The 23,939-nt window shown below is 45.2% G+C and overlaps 1 protein-coding gene across 1 annotated transcript in view; it reads right to left on the reverse strand.

Annotated features, from left to right (window-relative positions):
- The window catches only part of LOC145358867 (tyrosine-protein kinase JAK2-like), a 104,052-nt gene that overhangs the window by 15,313 nt on the left and 64,800 nt on the right, over window positions 1–23,939 (reverse strand). Inside the window, exons 9-18 of the mRNA XM_080213217.1 lie at window positions 23,200–23,311; window positions 20,998–21,178; window positions 18,945–19,069; window positions 15,214–15,345; window positions 14,259–14,346; window positions 9,868–10,001; window positions 7,163–7,301; window positions 5,792–5,943; window positions 1,754–1,904; window positions 722–861 (exon numbers count right to left, since the gene is read on the reverse strand). Coding sequence (XP_080069343.1) covers window positions 722–861; window positions 1,754–1,904; window positions 5,792–5,943; window positions 7,163–7,301; window positions 9,868–10,001; window positions 14,259–14,346; window positions 15,214–15,345; window positions 18,945–19,069; window positions 20,998–21,178; window positions 23,200–23,311 — 1,354 coding nt within the window. The remainder of the gene's footprint in view (window positions 1–721; window positions 862–1,753; window positions 1,905–5,791; window positions 5,944–7,162; window positions 7,302–9,867; window positions 10,002–14,258; window positions 14,347–15,213; window positions 15,346–18,944; window positions 19,070–20,997; window positions 21,179–23,199; window positions 23,312–23,939) is intronic.

Genomic DNA, 23,939 nt, shown 5'->3' on the forward strand with positions numbered 1-23,939 from the left:
GCCTAGCATACCTTCTAATTCTATTCTTTAACTCTGGCTCTATGCGTCTAAAATTTCATTCTCACTTTTTTAAACTCTACTACATTCTGCACTCTCTTGTTTCTTTCTCTATGAACTGTATGCTTTGTCTGTATAGTGCGCAAGAAACAATAATAATACATGTGACAATAATAAATCAAATCAAAGTTGTTTCCAAGATGAATCAGTGTTTTCCAGCTATGCTTGCCCCAAGACCAGAAAATTCCGCCCAAAGTCAATGGACCTTTGTATGGTTACAATTCCCCGGGCGGGCAGGGCGAGAAAATTCCACCCATTGACTGTAAATCCATTTGAGACTGCAATGGCTTCAATGAGGCCATGGGGGTTGGTCTACTGGAGTATGAGCTCCCTGATTAAGTGGTCAATTGATGGACCAATCTTTGCCTTGTATTTAACCAGGACTGTCAGTTCCTCTGTTACTCCTGAAGGGGTCAGGGACTGCTGACTGCGAGCACTCTGTGCACTGCTATTAGAATTGTAAATAAAGGGATTTTGGTGAAGGGACTTCTGCCTCCAAAGACTTGTTACAGAGACATTCCGAGGAACTAAAGGGAGTGACGGTAATGGGCTGAGATCAACAAATCCAACACAGGCCAATATTTGAGAGGCGACCTCCAAGGTCACATCTCACCCTCTCCTCCTCCACCTCCATTTCATTCCTCGCTGAGTTCAATGCAAATACCTTGCCCAACACGGAGATGAATTTCAGATGCCTCTCTTCAAAGAAACTGGGATCATCCTGTTTCCTCAGGTCAACAAAGCGCCAGAAGCCGTCAGTACTGGGGAGGTCACTGGGGGAGAGGTCACAGAGCCGTTCGTAGTCTGCAAAAAAATACAGCACTGGGGATTAACGCAGGCTTAAACTCTGACCTTTCATCTAATGGCCTAGTTCAATTCTAACCCACACTAATGAAATGTAACTCTCTGTTTTAAGGAACTTGTGAAATTAGTTTTCTCAGTCTCAATCAGGCCCAGCTGAACTGTCAAACTGCCATGGATTTGGATCCAAGTATTCATCAATGGCAATTTATTGAGGCAACAAATTTTGTGGTCAAGAAGCATTTGATGGGGTCGCTGTATCTTAACCCGTGCTGTACCTGTCCTGGGAATGTTTGATGGGGACAGTGTAAAGGGAGCTTTGCTCTGTATCTAACCCCAGACGATATTTGTCCTGGGAGGGTTTGATGGGGACAGCGTAGGGAGGGTTTTACTCTGTATCTAACCCTGTGCTGTACCTGTCCTGGGAGTGTTTGATGGGGACAGTTTAGAGGGAGCTTTACTCTGTATCTAATCCCGTGCTGTACCTGTCCTGGGAATGTTTGATGGGGACAGTGTAGAAGGAGATTTACTCTGTATCTAACCCTGTGCTGTGCCTTTCCTGGGAATGTTTGATGGGACAGTGTAGAGGGAGATTTACTCTGTATCTAACCCCGTGCTGTGCCTGTCCTGGGAGTGTTTGATGGGGACAGTGTAGAGGGAACTTTACTCTGTATCTAACCGGGTGTTGTACCTGTCCTGGGAGTATTGATGGGGAGAGTGTAGAGGGAGGTATATTCTGTATCTCATCCCGTGCTGAACATGTCTGAGAGTGTTTGATGGGGATAGTGTAGAGGGAGCTTTTCTCTGTATCTAATCCTGTGCTGTACCTGTCCTGGGAGTGTTGTAGGGGGCAGTGTAGAGGGAGTGCTGAGCACCGATTTCCAAAGCCGGTTACCTGAGGTGTTCAGTCGGTTGAGTTCTCTGATGATCGCTCTGAACGATGGCCTCCGGTAGGGCAGGTAGTTCATGCACTGGTTAATGAGAGTGGCAAGTTCAGTCCACCTGGGAGCAGGAAGCTGGAGGCCATCTTCATAAAACTGTAGCTTCTGTGTGACAGACAGAACAATCCCAATAAAACACCATTACAAATCATGCTCCCCGCCGCCCTAGTGGTTTAGTTTTCGGGCAGCTTCCACCGTCTGCCTGTGGTCTGCTTCAACAGATTATTGCCTGGGCAATGGAGGGAAAATTCTCCCAGTGGGAAATCTAATAACTGGTCCACAACTGAGCTAGTCAGGCGAGATTCGATTTGATTTGATTTATTATTGTCATATGTATTGATAAACAGTGAAAGTCATGATGTGGCGATGCCAGCATTGGACTGGGGTGGGCATAGTAAGAAGTCTCACAACATCAGGTCCAACAAGTTTATTTGGAATCACAAGCTTTCGGAGCACTGCTCCTGCATCTAGTGAAGGAGCAGCATTCCAAAATCCCGTGTATTACTGTGTATTGGAATACAGTGAAAAGTATTGTTTTTTCCACGCTATACAGATAAAGTATACCGTTCATACAGTATATAAAGGGAGGAGGAAAGGAGAAGGTGCAGAATGTTGTGTTATAGTCATAGCTAAGCGTAAAGAAAGATCAACTTAATGCGAGGTCAAAAGTCTGACGGTAGCAGAATCATAGAATCCGTACAATGCAGAAGGAGGGCATTTGGCCCATCGGGTCTTCACCAGCTCTCTCTGACAGAGCATCTTTATCTGGCCCACCCACCTGCACTATCCCCCATAACCCCACATACTTACTCCTCTAATCGACACAACTTGGACAATTTAGCACAGCCAATCCACCTAACCTGCACATCTTTGGACTGTGGGAGGAATCCAGAGCACCTGGAGGAAACCCATGCAGACACGGGGAGAATGTGCAAACTCCAGGGAAGAAGCTGTTCTTGAGTCGGGTGGTGTATGATTTCAGACTTTAGCATCTTTTATCTGATGGAAGAAGGTGGAAGAGAGAACGTCTGGGATGCATAGGGTCCTTAATTATGCTGACTGCTTTGCTGAGGCAGCGGGAAGTGTAGACAGAATCCATGGATGGGAGGCTAATTCAATCCCACTGTCACTGAGTTGCTGTGGCTCAATAGGTAGCTCGCCGTCACCCCAAACCCCCACCCACCATCCCCCCTTCCCCCATCCCCCACCCCAAGTCAGAAGGTTATGGACTCAAGCCCAACTCAAGAGATCTGAGTACTAGATCCCATGGTATTATTTTAGACATGGAGAAATTCTCCTGGTTTATGCTTATTGCACAATAGATTGTCCAATTGCTGTTTGTGGGATCTTCCTGTTTGGACTGTTACAACAGTGACTAAACCTCATTTACTGTAAGATGCTTTTGTAACCCTGAGGCTGTGATAGAAGGGCTTGCATTTACATAGCACCTATCAGCAAGTTGGGAACAGAGGTTCATCCATTGACCTTGGCAAGTTTCAGGTAAATCAGAAGTGGAAGCCAGGCTCCTTCTCCGAGTTTATTTGTAGGGAGCCCTCTTGGAATGTATGATGTATGTAGATATTACATCAGAACATTACCCAAGTGATGCTGTAATAGATCAAGAGTGATTCCTTTAACTGTAAAGGCTTTATCACCAACAGAGTATTTATTCTGGAGGAACTTCTTCACCCAAAGGATTGTGAATCTGTGGAATTCCCTGCCCAGTGAAGCAGTTGAGGCTACCTCATTGAATATTTTTAAGGCAAGGATAGATAATTTTTTGAACAGTAAAGGAATTAAGGGTGAGCGGGTGGGTAAGTGGAGCTGAGTCCATGAAAAGATCAGCCATGATCTTATTGAATGGTACAGCAGGCTCAAGGGGCCAGATGGCCGACTCCTGCTCCTAGTTCTAAGGTTCTTCTGTTCTTTTTTAGAGAGAGGTGATGGCCTAACAGTATTATCGCTAGACTATTAATCCAGAAATTCAGCTAATGTTCTGGGGACCTGGGTTTGAATCCTGCCAAAGCAGATGGTGAAATTCAAATTCAATAAAACAGGTCTGGAATTAAGAATCTACTGATGACCATGAAACCATTGTCAATTGTCAGAAAAATCCATCCGGTTTGTTAATGACCTTTAGGGAAGGAAATCTGCTGTCCTTTCCTGGTCTGGCCTACATGTGACTCCAGAGCCACAGTGACGTGGTAGCCTCTCAATTGCCCTCAGGCGACTAGGGATGGGCAGGCCCAGCCAACGATGCCCATGTCCCACAATGCCAACACAATAGTTAAGAAAGCCCACTAACACCTCTACTTTCTCAGAAGACTAAGGAAATTTGGCATGTCCGTTACGACTCTCACCAACTTATATAAATGCACCACAGAAAGCATTCTTTCCAGTTATATCACACCCTGGTATGGCTCCTGCTCCGTCCAAAGACTGCAAGAAACTACAAAGTGTCATGAATGAAGACCAGTCTATCACTCAAACCAGCCTCTCACCCATTGACTCTGTCTACACTTACTGCCGCCTCGAAAAAGCAGCCAGCATAATTAAGGACCCACACACCCTGGACATTCTCTCTTCTGCCTTCTTCTGTCAGGAAAAAGACACAAAAGTCTGAGGACACGTTCCAACCGACTCAAGAACGGCTTCTTCCCTGCTGCCATCAGTCTTTTGAATGGACCTATCTCGTATTAAGTTGATCTTTCTCTATGCCCTAGCTATGACTGTAACACTAAATTCTGCACTCTTTCCTTTCCTTCTTTATGAACGGTATGCTTTGTCTGTATAGTGTGCAAGAAACAATACTTTTCACTATATACCAATACATGCGACAATAATAAATCAAATCAAACCAAAATCAAATCACAAATGAATTAAAAAAATGTACATGTATAGCAAGGTAAGATTAGACTTCAAATGTAACTGCTCTTCTGGATTCCTGGGTTCCATCTGTCAGTCCCTCCTTGATCCATGGTCCTTACCCTCCTGTTGACTGGCTCAGTTTTCTACTGGAGTGATCCATTGAGTCCTCACAGGTTACGTGGCCCTAGGGGCAGCCCCCCACCCCTCCCGCCCTCCCCACGATCCCCCACCCCCCGCCCCCACTCTTCAAGGACCATGCTACCTCCCTCAATTAAACAATTGTAAACATTCAGAGAGGTGCAGGGACGCTGGGCATCTGTCTGAGATTGGAAAGTGTGGCTTGTACCCCAACATAAAGCAAGAGTGGAATGGAGGGCCACAGCCTAACCGCTCCATCCTCACTTGTGGCTGGGATTATCCAGGGCTGCTGAGAGCGAATGGAATTTTGGCTGGGACGTCAAATATTCCATTTTCACCCGCAATGTCCTGGAGAATCCCACTTAATTTGTTAAAAAGGGAGGAAAAAGAAAGACGGAAGGCACAAGATTGAAGAAACACTGAAAGAATAAGTAGTATTTACACACAGTATTGTAATATTCTTTGTAACATCCTCCATTGTAAATAACATGTTTCCTGTAATACACACAGACTCTGTTATTCTATACAACACACATGGTATCTGTTGTTTCCAATAGCATTCACAGGGGGCCACTATTCCCTATAACATAATGGGGGCTAACATCTTTCTAATACACTTCAGGGCGAAATTTCCCATTCCGCTTGCCATGGGAATTGGAGCGGGTGAGGGGTAGAACATGGAAAGCTGTGTTGACCGTGCGTGGGATTTTCTGCTTCTGGGATAAATGCAGCCAGAAAATTCTGCCCATTCCATTATTTCCCTCTAAAGTATAAAATCTTGCTATTCCCTTGAATATATACAAGAGCTAGCTATTCTGAATTATATGATAACTTGGGCTTTGGATTTTCTTATCCTTAAAAGTCTACATGGCCAATTTGTGTTCTTGATCTCTCTCAGTGTTGCGCAATGTAATTCTCTGCTGTTGAATAGCTCCAGAACGAGATCTATTAAAATGTTGACCAGCTAAAAGAGGATGATTCCATACCCGTGTCGGCTCCATGCTGTAGAGAGGAAGATCTCCCCCACTGAATATCTCCCACAGCGTTGTCCCAAAGCTCCATTTGTCTGATTCCACAGCCAGATGATTGGGTTGGTCAATGCACTCGGGGGCGGCCCAGGGAATCCTGTCGATTCGTACTGCAGACAGAGAGGGAGGTCACACATCAGCCTCACCTTTAGTTATGAGGTGTTTCTAAAACTACAATCTCTATCGGCGAGGAAAACAAAGGCACGGTGTACGTGGGAACACTTCCCCTCGTACTCCCCTCTGAATCTAGCACCATCTCAACTTGGACAGAGATGGCCATTCCTTTATTGCTGGGTCTAGATCCGGGATCACTGTACTTAGCATTACAATGGGAGTACGTTCACCACATGGGCAGCGATTCGAGAAGAAAGCTCACTATCTCTTTTTTGCGTATCAGTAGGGGTGGGCAACAAGTGCCAATCCTGCCAGCAACAATGCCCACATCCAGGCATGAATTTGCTTCCAAAAGGGCACCAACACATACCTGTCATATTAGAGTCATAGAGGTTTACAGCACGGAAACAAGCCCCTCAGCCCACCTTGTCCATGCTGCCCAGTATTTACCACTAAGCTAGTCACAATTGCTCACATTTGAGACATATCCCTTTATACCCATCTGACCCATGTAATTGTCCAAATGCTTTTTAAAAGACAAAATTGTACCTGTCTCTACTACTACCTCTGGCAGTTCGTTCCAGACACTCACCACCCTCTAAGTGAAAAAATTGCCCTTCTGGAACCTTTTGTATCTCTCCCCTCTAGTTTTAGACTCTAGTTTTAGGCTCCTTTGGGGAAAGATATTGTCTATCTACCTCATTTATGTCCCTTGTAAGATCACCCCTCACCCCTCCTACGCTCCAGGGAAAAAAGCCCCAGTCTATCCAGCCTCTCCTTATAACTCAATCCATCAAGTCCTGGTAGCATCCTAGCAAATGTTTTCTGCATTCTTTCTAGTTTAATAATATCTGTTCCATAATAGGATGACTAGAACTGTACACAGTATTCCAAGTCTGGCCTTACCAATGTATTGTTCAACTTCAGTAAGACGTCCCAATTCTTGTATTCAATGTTCTGACCAAGGAAACCAAGCATGCTGAATGCCTTCTTCACCACTCTGTCCACCTGTGACTCCACTTTCAAGGAGTTATGAACATGTACCCCTAGGTCTCTTTGTCCTATAACATTCCCCAATGCCCTACCATTAAGTGAATAGGTCCTGCCCTGATTGTTTGCTGATATTATTCTTTTCCCCAGTATTCCCCATCTTGATTCGCAATCTCCTCTCCACCAGTAAAAAAAGCAACCAGGCCAATCTCCCAGTCCTCTTACCTTCAATTGGCAGGACTGTGATGCTGACTCCAGGGTCACTCAGTTTGATGAAAGGAGGAATCCCAGTCACTGCGTCTCCTTCACGTGTCAGCAGGACATTCTTTGCACAAACATTGCCATGGACAATGTGCTTGTCCTCCTGTGAAGGTGAAGGTCTCATGTTAGCAGAGTCCTCAGCACTGGGTAGGAGGTAGTTGGATTGAGGAAGGACATTCTTGACAATCTGGTGGTTCCTCAGTAAGGGAGATTTCAGAGGGTTATACAACAAGGCAGGATACAGAGTATTTTCCAATAGCCCAGGCTTAGAGGGTGAGTGAGAGCAGAAACAGAGGGAAAATCCAGAATAGATGCCTGGAAATAGCTAATGAAATATCTGAGCTCTGATGAAGGGTCATTGAGGGATTGTGCGTATGCCTTGCACTGTTTGCTTCAGCCTATGCAAAGACTTCATTTTAAGATGTTTCTGCTCATGCACAATTATATTTCAATGCTAGACTGTAGGGGTTAACTAACTGGGCTAAGCTGACCAATTGGAAACAACTTGACTACATGTAGCATCAGAAGGTATGATGGGTTAGCTAAATGTTGACTGCATTCCTGAAGGGTACACAGTGCAGGCAAACAACAGTTCCCCATCACAGCAGCTGCAAGGATTGATTTTCTAGATGGAGATGGCATGTGAAGGACACTTCCAATAACAAGATAAGGGTTGAAATATATTTTGGATTTTAGAGTGTGAGAGTTCAGTTCAGTTCAGTTCTTAGATTCCGTCCATTTCAGTAATTTTTTTTTGTAGTGAGTCTGGTCGAGAATCCAGTCTGCAAGTTCACTTTTTTGTTATTGTCATGTTAATTCTTTAAGTTCTTTTCAATAAATGAAAACCATTTCAAAACTCGTACTAGTGTGGCCCTCTCCACTCTTCAAATGAATGAATGGACCCAACAGTCTTCCAGACTCAAAACATTGATTCCATTCTCTCCCCACAGATGCTGCCGGACCTGTGAAGATTTTCCAGCATTTTCTGTTTTTGTTTCAGATTCCAGCATCCTGCAGCATTCTGATTTTAGCCTGGAAACATTTCTTCACTCAGAGCAGCGACCCACAAGAGGGAAAAGCTATTGAGGAAAGGAAGCTGAGCCTTAGAGAACTTCAAGTTAAAAATACTTGCTGGATGCTGGAATCTGAAATGAGAACAGAAAATGCTGGAAAACCTCAGCAGATTTGGCAGTATCTGTGGGGAGAAAATAGAGGCAATGTTTCGAATCTGGATGACACTTTGTCAGATGTGAAGAGAACTGGAAGTTGGATGAGATTTATTCTGTTGTGGGAGGTGGGTAGTAGAGGGTGGATAGAGAGGCACTGGAGACGAGAGGGAGGTTGACAAAGATGTCATGGACAGAATGACAGGGAGTGTAAATGCCAGTGAGAAGTGTGCTGAGAGCGGCCATTGAGAGATCTTTGATTTGGTTTAGATTAATTGAGTCATAGAATCCCTACATTGCAGAAGGAGGCCATTCGGCCCATCGAGCCTGCACTGACCCCAATCCCACCCAGCCCCTGTCCCCGTAACCCCATGTATTTAATCCCTCTGACACTGAGGGGTAATATAACATGGCCAATCAACCTAACCTGCACATCTTTGGACTAGGTTGGAAACCAGAGCACCCAGAGGAAACCCACGCAGACATGGGGAGAACGTGCAGACTCCGCACAGCCAGTGACCCAAGGCCGGTTTTGAACCTGGGCCCTTTGGAGCTGTGAGGCAGCAGTGCTAACCACTGTGCCACCCTGATTTGTTATTGTCACATGTTTTGGGATACAGTGAAAAGTATTTGTTTCTTGCACGCTATGCAGACAAAGCATACCGTACATAGTGAAGGAAAGGAGAGAGTGCAGAATGTGGTGTTACAGTCACAGCGAGGGTGTAGACAAAGATCAGGATGGGTAAATGGCAGAACAAAAGGAAGCAGCGTGATAAATGACTATCTGGAACAGGTGACCGATGGACCCCGTGGGTCACGGGGAGGGTTAAAAACGATGGAAAGCAGAATAAAGAAAGAAGGTAGCTCTTCATCAAGTCATTGGATGCTTTAATAGAACAAGAGTGGGTTTGGCCTTCTGGAAGAGGAGATCAAATGGAGATCAGACCAATTATCTGATATCAGTGGCTTCCTTGTAATAGGCAACCTTAGTGGATCAAATTAGAATTACTGAATCATAGAATAATTCTCACATGAGCAGCTATTTGGCCATCTAGTTCTTAAGCAATCCAGTTAGTCTCATTCCCCTACTCTCTCCCCATACCCTAGCAATTCTTTGCTCATTAAAGTATTTATCCAATTCCATTTTAAAGATTGTGGTTGAATCTGTATCCACCACCCTGTTAGTGTATTAGAAATCAGCATCCTCCACTCTATCAGTGTATTCCAAATCTGTATCCACCACCCGATCGTAGAATCATAGAATCCTACAGTGCAGAAGGAGACCACAACGGCTTTGCTACTCCTCAATCTCTCAAAACATTGCAGCCACCGGGGAGCAAGCCAATTTGAACCCAGTGTCGGAGGTGCGTAAGGCCATTGCGTTAATCCTCGGCCCAATACGCAACACACAACAGCTCCCAATCATTCGGAACTAGAGCTGTGAGTTGTGGATCCCGCAGCGAGTTAAGTGACTGCTGCTGTGGTACATGGTGCAACACGTACCAGGAAATTCATGGCGTAGGCAAGCTGCTTCGCAACTTCCAGCTTCCAGCTGATGTTGACACAGCTTTTGTTTCGGTTCTTCTTCAAGTACATGTCCAGGGCTCCGTACCTCACGTACTCCTGCACCATGATATCTGTAAAGCAAAAAGGGAGACAATTTAAGGGACCTGGCTACTGAGTAGAAGCAGGTTTAAATATTTGGAGGAAGTGTAAAATGGATGTTTGAAGGCTTTTATTACTCTTTTATTACTCTTTCATCAATATCATCATTTAAGAATGTAGGAAGAGGAAGAAGTTATTTAGTCCATTCTGCCTGATCCACCATTCGGTGAGATCAGAGAAGAATCATGGAATCTCTACAGTGCAGAAAGAGGCCATTCAACCCATCAAGTCTACACTGACTCTTCAATAGAGAGGCCCTAACCTCACATTTGTACCCCACTAATCCCCCTAACCTACACACCTTGAGACACTAAGGGGCAAAACAAAAGCTTACCCTCACTGCTTCACAGTTTACCCTCTGATTTCAGCTTCTCTGCCAATTGGCCATTCACACCTTCTATTCTCTCTAGTGGCTGCCATTAGCAGCCTTTCCCCCGGGTTTCTGTGGCAATGACTCATCTTCCGTTCCCTCTCCCTGCAGGACAAATATTTCCCACTTTCTGTGCCTTTCAGCTTTGACAAAGGATCATCTGGACTCAAAACATCAGCTCTTTTCTCTCCTTACAGATGCTGCCACACCTGTCGAGATTTTCCAGCATTTTTTCTTTTGGGGACACTAAGGGGCAATTTAGCGCATCCAGTCCATCTTTGTTCTTTGTTAACCCGCACATCTTTGGACTGTGGGTGGAAACCAGAGCACCTGGAAGAAACCCACACAGACACAGGGAGAATGTGCAGACTTCCACACAGACAGTGACCCGAAGCTGGAATTGAACCCAGATCTCTGGTGCTGTGGGCCAGCAGTGCTAACCACTGTGCCACCATGCCACCCCATGGTTAACAAGAATCTATCAATCTCAGATTTAACTTTAAAAACTGATTCAATGTCAATTGTCATTTAAGTTTTAAACTTCTACACCATTGTGTGAAGAGGTGTCTCCACATTTCACTCTCTAACATTTTGACTGTGTCCTCTCATTGTTGACTCCTTGTTGTTTATTTGATGTGTTTCATAGCAATACAGAGAAGATACACCAGCTTCAACCTGTGTAACAGGAATTTCAATCAATGCTTCAGAATGTCTCCTCCATGCTTCAAGCAACTTGCTCTTCCCCAAGTTTTAGTTACTCTTCAGGGTCTCCACACCCAGGCTTAACTAAGGGAGCAGACAGCAGTCAAAAGACACATGTAATCAGACACTGAATAATCAAACATTACACTCCTCAACCACCTCAAGTATTTCTTCTATATCTACCCTTTCTCTCCCCCATAATATCTTAAAAATGGTGAACCACCAACACCTCTCCTTTCTCAGGAGGTTAAGGAAATTCAGCTATGGCTCTTACCAACGTTTACAGATGCACCACAGAAAGCATTCTTTCTGGATGTATCACAGCTTGGTATGGCTCCTGCTCTGTCCAAGACCGCAAGACACTACAAAAAATGATGAATGTAGCCCAATCCATCATGCAAACCAGCCTTCAATCCATTGACTCTGTCTACACTTCCTGCTGCTTTAGAAAAGAAGCCAGCATAATCAAGGATCCCACGCACCCGGACATTCTCTCTTCCACCTTTTTCCGCCAGGCAAAAAGGTCACGTGTAAACTGACTCAAGAACAGCTTCTTCCCCGCTGCTGTCAGACAGTTGAATGGACCCACCTTGTGTTAAATTAATCTTTCTCTACACCTTAGCTATGACTGTAACACTACATTCTGCACTCTCTCCTTCTCTATGAATGGTATGCTTTGCCTGTATAGCGTGCAAGAAACAATCCTTTTCACTGTATAGTGATACATGTGACAATAATAAATCTAATCAAATTAAAAAAAAATCCTTAACTGTCTAAATCCAAGGGAATACAGCTCAAATTTGTGTAATCGCTCTTTGTAATTTAACCCTTGATATCCAGGCACCATTTTGGTAAATCTATGCTGTCCCCATCTACATCCCTCCTGGCCACACCCTCCCTCTTCCAATGCCAATCTCTCCTTCCCAAGGTGTGATTCCTAAACTGCTCGCTGCTTACCAGCTGTGGTCTAACCCGGGGTATTGTGCAGCTGAAATATAACTTTAACTCTTGTATTTTAATCCTTCTGACACGAAGCCAGCATTTCATGAATCCCAATATTTGCCATTCAACTTGATTGAATCAGCTGATCAGCTGACTATTACATCACTCTGTGATTGGTTCCATGTTTTACTGGGTCAGCTGACACTTACATCTTGTTCCCATTGGTCACATTACATCCAATCAAAGTTGTCTTGGGTTACATTCTAACAATGGTGGTCATGAAACTATCATTGATTTTTGTAAAAACCCATCTGTTTCACTCATGCCCTTTAGGGAAGGAAATCTGCTGTCTTTACCCTGTCTGGCCTACATGTGACTCTGGAGCCACAGCAATGTGGTTGACTCTTAACTTCACCCTGCAAAGGGCAATTAGGGATGGGCAATGGATACTGGCCTCACCAGTGACACCCATGGGTGAATCAAAAAACACTCCTCTAACGATGTTAATGAAACTTGTGAGATACGAGAGGTAGGCAGTGTAATAAGTAAAGGGAAGGCAGATTTGTGACTAGTTACTCCTGTCCTCTGGCTGTGACAGCTAAGATAGTGACGACTTAATGTGCACCAATCCAACACCCTGATTCCACCCTTATTCTCATTAACAGTCACAGCTGCAGCTTTGCAGGTTTCACATTTTGAAATTCCCTGTCCATCACTTCAAATCTGTGTAGAATTTGCACATTCTCTCTGTGTCTGCGTGGGTTTCCTCCGGATGCTCCGGTTTCCTCCCACAGTCCAAAGATGTGCGGGGTTAGGTGCATTGGCCGTGGTAAATTGCCCCTTAGTGTCCCAGGATGCATAGTTTAGAGAGACTAGCAGGGGAAATGTGTGGGGTTATTGGGGTAAGGCCTAGGTGGGATTATTGACGGTGGTGCAGACTTGATGGGCCAAATGGCTTCCTTCTGCACTGTGGGGTTTCTATGATTTCTATGATACCGATAAAGGTTGACTTCAGCCGAAGTGTTTGATTGATTATACAATCGCAGCTGGACTAATTCGCAGAGCAAGAATGGAAACCAAGCTTTCAAACTCTGTCGCAAAGAGTCAAGTTTAATGTCATAGCAGCACCATTCCAAATGATAATAGTGGTGATGGCAATTTTTAAAAAAATTATTAGTGTCTCAACTAGGCTTACATTAACACTGCAATGAAGTTACTGTGAAAATCCCTTAGTCCCCACACTCCGGTACCTGTTCGGGTACACTGAGGGAGAATTTAGCATGGCCAATCCACTGGGCCAAATGCGATGGGCGGCATGGTGGAACAGTGATTACAAGAGTTTGGGTAGGGCATATTTGTGAATCCAGAGCCGCAGCAATGTGATTGAGTCTCAACTGCCCTTCAAGGGCAACTAGGGATGGGCAATAAATGCTGGCCAGCCAGCGATGCCCATGTCTCACAAATGAATATTAAAAAAAAATTTACTGCTGGATAATATATTTGAGTGATGAAATGGGATGTGGGGAATGCTTTTTAAAAATGTATTTATTCAGGGGATGTGGGCATCACCAGCATTTATTGCCCATCCCCAAATGCCCTTTGAACTGAGTGGTTTGCTCTGCCGTTTCAGAGGGGCAGTTAAGAGTCAGCCACAGAAAATGCTGGAAAATCTCTGCAGGCCTGACAGCATCTGTGGGGAGGGAAATAGCCAACGCTTCAAATCTAGACGACTGTCAGAGCTAAGAGCAAAGAGATTTTCCAGCATTTTTCTGTTTTTGTTTCAGATTCCAACATCCGCAGTATTTTATTTTTATTACATGAGTCAAACTCATTGCTGTGGGTCTGGAGTCGGATGTAGGCCAGACCAGGAAAGATGGCAGATTTCCTTCCCTAAAGGATATTAGTGACCCAGATGGGATTTTACAACAGTGGTTCCATGGCCATCGATAGATTCTTATTTCCAGACTTTTGTTGAATTCCATCTGCCACGATAGGGTTCAAACCCTGGGTCCTCTAGAGCGAGCGTTACTCTGGATCTCTGGATTACTAGTACAGTGACAATGCCATTATGCTTCCTCCTATTCCTGTGTCAAAATGTTTTACAATGAAGACTGGTTACACATTCGGATTTTTAAGTAATTAGTGAGTTTGGTCGCTGGCGAAAACAATGAAAGAGGGAATTTCAGCCAGGCACCATGCAAGATAAAAGACTTACTTTCTTCGTTGACTGCACAGATTCCGTAAACCAGGATGAGATGTTTATGGGAAATCTGGCTCATGACACTCGCTGCCTCAAAGAATGACTGTAAATGTAAAAGGAGATCAGGTCTGAACAATGGATGTAACTCAATAATAAAGTTCTAATAACAGAGATTGATCTTTGAAATCTAATTCAGCCTCTCTCAAATGTTGTGTTTTTCTGATTCTGGTCTTCCAAACAATCTCTCTGCCGCCCCCACCCGAGCCCTTGTCATCTCCAGAAGCCCTTCCCTAGAAATCTGCTCCTTTACTTCTCAAAACTCACCTTGAGCTGAACATTCAACCATTAGTCTTTCTCTCTAGGTGTTTGTTTTCCTCATATCCAGTCGCAAAGTGCCCACAACTGAATGGATGCAGGAAGCGACATAGGAGGAAAAAGAGACCATTCAGCCCATCAGCTGTCCCACCATTCAATAAAATCATGGTTGGTCTGTATTTAAACTCCAATGGGCCTTAATTATAGATTAAAACCATAGAATCCCAGCAGTACAGAAGGAGACTGTTCAGCCCATCTTCAGAGGGCTGTACTGCACTGCGCTGACAACAATCCCACCCGTTCCCTATCCCTCTAACCCCACACATTTACCCTGCTAATCCCCCTGGCACTAAAGGACAATTTAGCATGGTCAATCAATCTAACCCGCACATCGTTGGAGCGTGGGAGGAAACCAGAGCATCCGGAGGCAACCCATGCAGACACAGGGAGAATGTGCAAACTCCACACTGTGAGTGACCCTAGGCTGGAATTGAACCCGGGTCCCTGGCACTGTGAGGTAGCAATGCTAACTACTATGCCAGTGTACCGCCCTCTGACTTTATGGGCGCATCCTCTTTATTCTGAATGTTTCAATTAGATCACCTCTTAATCTTCTAAAATTTATCTGGCTGAGTGACCCTGTAGATGGAATTACCTCAGAATAGTTCCTGTGAGTGTGATCCAGGACTTTCAGCAGAACATCCATCTGGTAAAAATCACAATCCGCATTTCCCTTTCTTGTACCTTTGAAGATTTTCATGAAGGAACCTTGACCCAGACTTTCACCCTGTGGTGATTGAAGCAAAATCTGTCCATTAATTCCAATTCTCACCTTGGAACTGGGTGAGCTGCAGTTCCCTGTGCACCCGGGTACTGACATTCATGGAGCCCTCGAGGCAGCATTATTGCCATGGAAAGAATGTGCATTGCTGCCACTGAACACAGGTTAGAAACATGCCCACTCAAAAATACCTTCCAAACCTATCAACCAGCGAACAAGAGATGCCTGGGAACACCACCACCCACAGCTTTCCCTCCAAGTCACAAACCACCCTGACTCGGAAATATATTCAAGTTTATTATTGTCACATGTGTTGGGATACAGTGAAAAATATTGTTTCTTGCGTGCTACACAGAAAAAGTGTACCGTTCATAGAGTACATAGGGGAGAAGGAAAGGAGAGGGTGCAAAATGTACTGTTACAGTTACTGATAAGGTGTGGAGAAGGATCAGCTTAATGTGTGATAGGTCCATTCAAAAGTCTGATGGCAGCAGGAAAGAAGCCGTTTTTGAGTCAGTCGGTATGTGTTTGTCAGGAAGAAAATGGAAGAGAGAGAATGTCCGGGGTGTGTGGGGTCCTTGATTATGCTGGCTGCTTTCGTAGCTTCAGTGTTGCTGGGGTCAAAATCCTGGGACTCCCTGCCTAACAGCACTCTGGATGTTCCTACACCACAAGGATTACAGCAGTTTACAAAGATGGTTCAAGATCAGTAATAAATGCTGGCCTTACCAGTCACGCTCACGTGACATAAATGAATAAAAGAAAACAATCACACTTCATTCTGCCCATCCAATCTGACTCAAAGAGGCACCACGGTTTAGACCCCTAACCTGACACATTCCCATTCACAACTAGCGTCTTGTACTCCTTCAGCAAGAGCTTTGAGAGATCTGACTTAAGAGGGGAGAGATACAAAAGGGTCCAGAGGAGCAATTGTTTCACACAGAAGGTGCTGAGTGCCTGAGGTAGTAGTAGAGGTGGGTACAATTTTGTCTTTTAAAAAGCACTTAGACACTTACATGGGTAAGATGGGTAAATGGAACCAAATTGCACACAGGAATACCCTACATACAATGAGATAGAATCCATAGAATCCTACATTATAGAAGGGGGTCATTCGGCTCTCGAGTCTGCACCAACCCATAATCCCACATGTTTACCCTGCTACTGTCCCTGACACTATGGGACAATTTAGCATAGCCAATCAACCTAACCCATATATCTTTGGACTGTGGAAGGAAACTGGAGCACACAGAGGAAACCCATGTAGACACGAGGAGAACATGCACACAGACAGTGACCCGAGGCCAGAATTGAACCTGGGACCCCGGTGCCGTGAGGCAGCAGTGCTAACCACCATGCCACCGATAAGATCATTCATTTTCTTGATGACGTTGGTTGTGGGATAATTATTGGCAAAAGGACAATGGGGAGAATTGTCCCACCCTCCTTTCAAATTGTGGGTCTGGCGTCATCATCACACCAAGACAGTGCCTCAGTCCAACACTGCATCTGGAAAGAGGCACCTCTGATAGTGTAGTGCTCCCTTGGTACTGGGAAGGTCAGCAAGTATTTCATTCATATTTTGTGGGGTGTATGTGAGGGGACATGCGCCTTTGGCCTCTGCTCCTGATGGACGCTCTCTGGACACACGTTGGAATTGTGAGGGATTGGACAAAACAGCTGCACTGGGGCCTGGATGACTGAGAACAACTCACTGACCCAAGGATTCAAGCTATCTGAATCTCTTAACAGCGTCTGTCATTCCATCTGTCACAGGTACATTGTTTATATTCTGAGCCACGTACCGAAGGTCAGGATGGTTGGATAGAATGTCCTAGGGCACAGTGCAATGAAACATGCTGACTCCAGGTGACAATGCAGTAAATTGTTGACACGATGACAATGACATTCATTACACAATGAGCAATAGACTTATCTCAACAAGATCAATCTTCCTTCACATAACTCCTTCAACATAGTTTTTAAAAAAGCACCGGTGTACTTCACAGGAATGCAATCAGTCAAAAAACTGACACCAAAGCACTGAGGTGGCACGGTGGTACAATGGTTGGCACCGCTGCCACCATGTTTGAATTTGAATTTCATCATCTGCCACAGCCGATTCAAATCCAGCTCCCTAGTTCTTACTCTGGATTATCAGTCCAGTGCCTCACGGGGGGGACTGAGGGTGATTTGAACACAGAATTTAGGCAGAACCTCCCACTGCAGCCCTGAGAGGGAGTGGAATCTATTGAATGCAATGTGCTCCCTTACTCTTTGAAGGAGAACAGGTGAGGTATCTCAGATGTCATGAGCCAATATCGATCCCTCCAGCAACCTCAAGAGAAACAGGTTAAGGAATAATCACCATTATGTTGGAGGAGGCCATTTGGCCAGTTGAGACAGTGCCGGCTCTCTACAAGAGCAAATCTGCCAATCCCACCTTCCCGCCATTTCCCCATAGTCCTGCAAATGTTTTCTCCTCAGATAGTTATCCATTCCCTTTTAAAGCCATGATTAAACTTGCCTCCCGCTCACTCTCAGGCAGTGCATTCCAGGACCTAACCATCGCTGCATAAAATAAAAGCCTGATGTTGGCGTTGCTCCTTTAGTTTATTCACCTTGAATGATGCGGTCTAACATGTTGCTATTTGTGGGAACTTGGCTCCAATACAACAGTGACTACACGTCAAGAAGTATTTACTTGGCTGCAGGGTGCTTTATAAGTGCAAGTCACTCTTTATTCACTCTATTTATCTCTACCCATTAATTAATGAGGTTGGCTTACCAAGCCTGCGGTTCTTGGAAACTGGGTTGTGCAATGAATCAGACACAAGACTTGCACTTCTCTCATCTTATCAAGAACTACTTGATAAGATGAGGGACTGCTGTTCTTATTGAACTTAGGAACCAATGATTCTTAATGTGATGATTTGAGATGGTCTCCATTGAGTTCTGAGTCCCAAGAAACTGTAGCACAAATCGCCAGCTAATTCACAATCTCATGGAGAAGTCAGCCCATGGCACACAGCTGCAGTAAGGGATTATTTTAGGACTAGTTTAGGGTTAAAAAAAAGGGCGATATGGACAAGTTGGGCCCAAGGGCCTGTTTCCATGCTGTAATCCTATATGACTATGACTCTAAGGGATGTTGAGGTTTTTTTTGGCAGAGCCAAGGGAGCTTACACTTATATCATTTACTGTCCTCTTCCTGACCTGGGAGTGCCCGATTGCTGGAAATTGGAAAGATCATTCCCTCGTTTAAACATTCATCACCTTGACAGATGTGGAGATTTAAAAGGGAAAACATTTCCCGAGGTTGCCATCACCTTTTCCTTTCAGTCTCTGAGTGTTCGGAGCACAGCACGTGTGTGAAATTACAATATCAGGGTTGGCTACTTTCATTGCCAAGTGCCCTCTTCCACTCTCAATCAACTTCAAACACTCCCTTACATCAACAATCCTTGATACAAAACATTAATTCTGTTTTTTTTTCTCTCTCCGCAGATGCTGCCTGAACAATAATTTTCTGTTTTTCCGATCTCCGGCATCCGCAGTAATCTGCCAATCTTTGCCTGCCCCGTTTGCTTTCAGTGACTCACCCAAGTCAGCTCCTCCTTCTTCACCTTGTGGAACATCATCTGGTTGACGTTCCTCCGTTGCATGGCTGGAGATGCGAGAAGGTCGGAAGAGCAGTTATTGCGTACGATGATCAAGTTCGATTTCTCTGGAAAGGAGAGAAGAGGGGGGAGATGTGAACTGGAACCGAGCGATGACCATCAGAAAAAGATAACCCCCTCAAACAGTTTAACCATTGTAAACCCTGCTTGATTTTCATTCCGTAAGACCGTAAAATATAGGGTCAGGATTAGGCCATTGGATTAAGTTAGGTGGATTGGCCAGGCTAACTTGACCCAAGTGTCAAGGGATTAAATATGTCGGGTTATGGGGGTAGGACTTGGGTGGGATTGTGGTCTGTGCAGACTCGATGGGTCGAATGGCCTCCTTCTGCAGTGTAGAGATTCTATGATTTGGCCCATCCGCTCGGAATGTGGGAGGAAATCAGAGCACCCGGAGGAAACCCCCGCAGACACGGGGAGAATGTGCAGACTCTGCAGACAATGACCCAAGCCGGGAATCGAACCCAGGTCCTTGGCACTGTGCGGCAGCAGTGTTAACCACTGTGCCACCATGCTGCCACTTACTTAAAAAGCAAGATTTAGACAAATATTGAGTAATGCCATAGTAATGAGAGCAAGTGCATAGCTCTCCGAGGGATCTCTTTTACAGCAAGTTGGCACATGTGGAATGAACCAGATGGCCTCCTTCCACACTATAACATTCTACTATTGGGTAAGGTCTCTCCCCCAGTCTCTAGTGCAATAGCCAATTAACTTGCCAACACTCAGTGCCATGTGTCAATCCTTAACAGTGACCTCCTGTAGCAGGGGACTCATAACATGCATCACTGCCTTAACCAGAAGATGGATGACAGCAACTTGCCTGTACTTCTGTGCAGTAGTCATGCCCAGACAGGAGAGATTATCAGATGAAATCTGATGCTGAATCAACAGATGTGGCTCTGCTGGAAGTGTCTGATATCACATGGCTCTGGGTTCAAGTCCCACTCCAGGATTCGAGCACAGAAATCAAGACTTCAACACACTACTAAGGAAACTTTGCTCATTTGGAGAAGCTTGTCTTTTGGATGAAACATTAGGCCAAGGCTCCATCTACCTTTTTGGATGGATGTAAAAAACCCACGGCATTATTTCAAGTAAGAGCAGGGGGGTTCTCCCCAATGTCCTGGCCAATGTTTATCCCTCAGTTAACGTCTCTTTTTTTAAACTCAGTTGTGGGACAAGGGCGTCGCTGGCTGGCCAGCATTTATTGCCCATCCCTTATTGTTCTTGGAGGGCAGTTGAGAGTTAACCACATTGCTGTGGCTCTGGAGTCACATGTAGGTCAGACCAAGTAAGCACGGCAGATTCCCTTTCTGAAAGTACATTAGTGAACCAGATGAGTTTTTCCAACAGTTGACAATGGTTTCATGGAATCAGTAAAGTCTTAACTCCAGATATTTTTTATTAAATTCAAATTCCATCATCTGCCGTGGTGGGATTCGAATCTGGGTCTTCAGAATATTAGCTAAGTTTCTGGATTAATAGTCCAGTGATAATACCACTAAGCAGTCATAATTTTACTGATGTTTTACCCCCAATCATAGAATCATACATCATAGAACCTCTACAAGTGCAGAAGGAGGCCATTTGGCCCATTGAGTCTGCACCGACCACAATCCCATCCAGGCCACACCTCCTAAACCGCATGCATTTACCCTAACTAGTCCCCCTAACACGAAGGGTCAATTTAGCATGGCCAATCAACCTAACCCACACATCTTTGGATTGTGGGAGGAAACCCATGCAGATACGGGGAGAACGTGCAAACTCCACACAGAAGTGATCCAAGCCGGGATTTGAACCCAGGTCCCTGGTGGAATACTGATGTCAGTGTGGATTGTAGACTTTAACAATGCGCTGGAGATATTTGGATAGTTGGAGGCGGTTTTTAAGGAGTTTCTTAAAGGAGCAGAGAGCAACAGAGAGCTTCTCGGAGCCCGAGAGAGGAAATTGGGAAATAAAAACCCTTTACCTTTTGGTCGAGGTGGGCAGCAGGTGTTGAGCTGGATGCTGACACCTTCCGACATGAGGCCCGTGCTGTGATAGAAATTCAGAAGTTCCTTCAAACTATCAAACTGTCGTTGAACTCCAGCCAGGGAATAATTTTTCTCCTTTATAATTAGGCAGTCCTTGAAGCCTTTCCCAAATTCCGACTGCATCAAATGAAAGCGTATTAGCAAATGTACTGAAATCCCAGTGCAATTAGTAGACATTTCCTCACATTGAACCACGGCAGGCCACTCAGCCCAATGTGGCCGTACTAGCTGACAAAAAGATGCCCAACCCATTCCCACATTCCTGCTCAGAGGTCACAGCACTGTGGGTTGCACATCTCAAATGCTTTGCTCAGTGACATGAGGGTTTCTTCCCCTACCACAGAATCCCTACAGTGCAGATGGAGGCCATTCGGCCCATCGAGCCTGCACCGACCATAATCCCACCCAGGCCTATCGCTGTAACCCCAGGTATTTACCCTACTAATGCCCTTGACACTAAGGGGCAGTTTAGCACGGCCAATCCACCTAACCTGCACATCTTTGGACTGTGGGAGGAAAGTGGACCACCTGGAGGAAACCCACCCAGACACAGGGAGAATGTGCAGACTCCGCATAGACAGTGACCCAAGCTGGGAATTGGACCCAGGACCTTGGCGCTGCGAGGCAGCAGGGGCTAACATGTGCCACCCCATAGAATCATAGAATCCCTACAGTGCAGATGGAACCATTCGGCCCATCGAGCCTGCACCGACCACATTCCCACCCAGGCCCTACCCCTGTAACCCCACACATTTACCCTGCTAATCCCCCTGACACTAAGGGACAATTTCCATGGCCAACTTATCTAACCTGCACATCTTGGGACATTAAGGAGCAATTTAGCATGGCCAATCCACCTAACCTGCACATTTTTGGACTGTGGGAAGAAACCAGAGCAACCAGAGGAAACCCACGTAGACACAGGGAGAATGTGCAAACTTCACACAGACAGTGAGCCAAGGCCGGAGTCAAACCGGGTCCCTGTGAGGCAGCAGAGCTAACCACTCTGCCATCCTTTCAGGCAGTGAGTTCCAGACTCCCACCACCTTTGAGTGAAAACATTTCCTCAATTCCTGGCTAATCCTTGCACCAATGTCTTTAAATCTGTGCCTCTGATTAGCAATCCCTGCCGCTGAGAAGGAGGTCCTAGCCCGCACTCCTACCGGTAACAGCAGTTACTGCCTTAATCAGAAGGTGAAAGTCAGCAACTGGGCTGTGCGATAATTATGTCTAGACATTTCACAGGAGAGATTCTGATCCTGAATCAATGAGTGTGACTCAGTTGGTACCTCTGGTGTTGTGTGGTTCTGGGTTCAAGTCTCAATCCAGAGCCTTTTGTACATTTTGATTAAAACTTCTTCCAGCCTCCTCTGTTCCAAAGAACACAACTCCAGCCTATCCAATCTCTTCCGCACCATTTTCCATTTTTAGCAACACCTTTATAAATTCCCCCTGTTTCCTCTCGAGTGCGATTGCATCTTCCTGTAATGTGGTGACCAGAACAGTGCACGGTACTCTAAGCTGTTGTCTAACTAGTAGACAGTGGTTAGCATTGCTGCCTCACAGTGCCAGGGACCAGGGTTCAATTTCTGCCTGGAGTAACTGTGTGGAGTCTGTGGGTTCACTGAGGGAGAATTTAGCGTGGCCAATGCAACTACCCAGCACGTCTTTTGGACTGTGGGAGGAAACCGGAGCACCCAGAAGAAACCCACGCAGCCGCGTGCAAACTCCACACAGACAGTCACTCAGGGCTGCAATTGAACCCGAGTTCCTGGTGTTGTGAAGCAGCAGTGCTGACCATTGGAATACTATTACAGAAAGAGGTGAATGTAATTCAAAGCCTAATTCAATTGGCATCTGTCATGTTCAATGGTTCAGTTGTTCTGTGTTTGATTGTGTGAATCTGGTAACTGATTTATGCTCAATGAGCTTGACTGGTTAGGCCCGGGCATTGACTCAGACCGAAGTAAACAGGCAACGTAGAAACTACTAGAAGCTGAGCCACAATATTTTAAAATATTGAATACAAATCGATAAATAAAGTTCCTGCGCACTTAGACACTAGTGTCATCTTTGCATTACTTTGAGGCAGATCAAATATATCACATATACAACCAAACTTTAAGATGGCGACTTACTTCAACACAAACGGTCAGGAAGTACTTGTTGAACTCCTTGGGGCTGCACCGAAGGACGTAGAGGCCTCTTCTGTTTCCAAGTTTTTTCAGCTTATACATGGCGAAGTCAGAGCTGTTCAGGAAGAGCAAACAACGTAAAATAAAAACAACAGACTAAAAATAACCACCGACTCTTTATAAGGGAGCCAGTGTGTGGTGGGCAGAACTGTTGCTGTATTGGGCTTTGCAGTATGGCTTTGGTTTGCCTTTGCCTTTTGATGCTTATCAAATTTAGAACATTTCCACTTGTTAGCGCAGGGGAGGGGAGGCGATGGCCTAGTGGTATTATCGCTAGACTATTAATCCAGAAGCTGAATTGAGTTTAGGAGTCGGGAGATAATGCTGCAGCTATATAGGACCCTGGTCAGACCCCACTTGCAGTACTGTGCTCAGTTCTGGTCCCCTCGTTACAGAAAGGACGTGTAAGCCATTAGAAAGGATGCAGAGGAGATTTACAAGGATGTTGCCTGGATTGGATGGCATGCCTTATGAGGATAGGTTGAGAGAGCTCGGTCTTTTCTCCTTGGAGAGGCAAAGGATGAGGGGTAACCTGACAGAGGTGTATAAGATGTTGAGAGGTATTGATCGAGTGGATTCTCAGAGGCTTTTTCCCAGGGCTGAAATGGTTGCCACAAGAGGACACAGGTTTAGGGTGCTGGGGAGTAGGTACAGAGGAGTTGTCAAGGGTAAGTTTTTTACTC

Source organism: Carcharhinus amblyrhynchos, chromosome 26 (assembly GCF_965287045.1).
Source record: "Carcharhinus amblyrhynchos chromosome 26, sCarAmb.v2.hapA, whole genome shotgun sequence".
Taxonomy (NCBI): domain Eukaryota; kingdom Metazoa; phylum Chordata; class Chondrichthyes; order Carcharhiniformes; family Carcharhinidae; genus Carcharhinus; species Carcharhinus amblyrhynchos.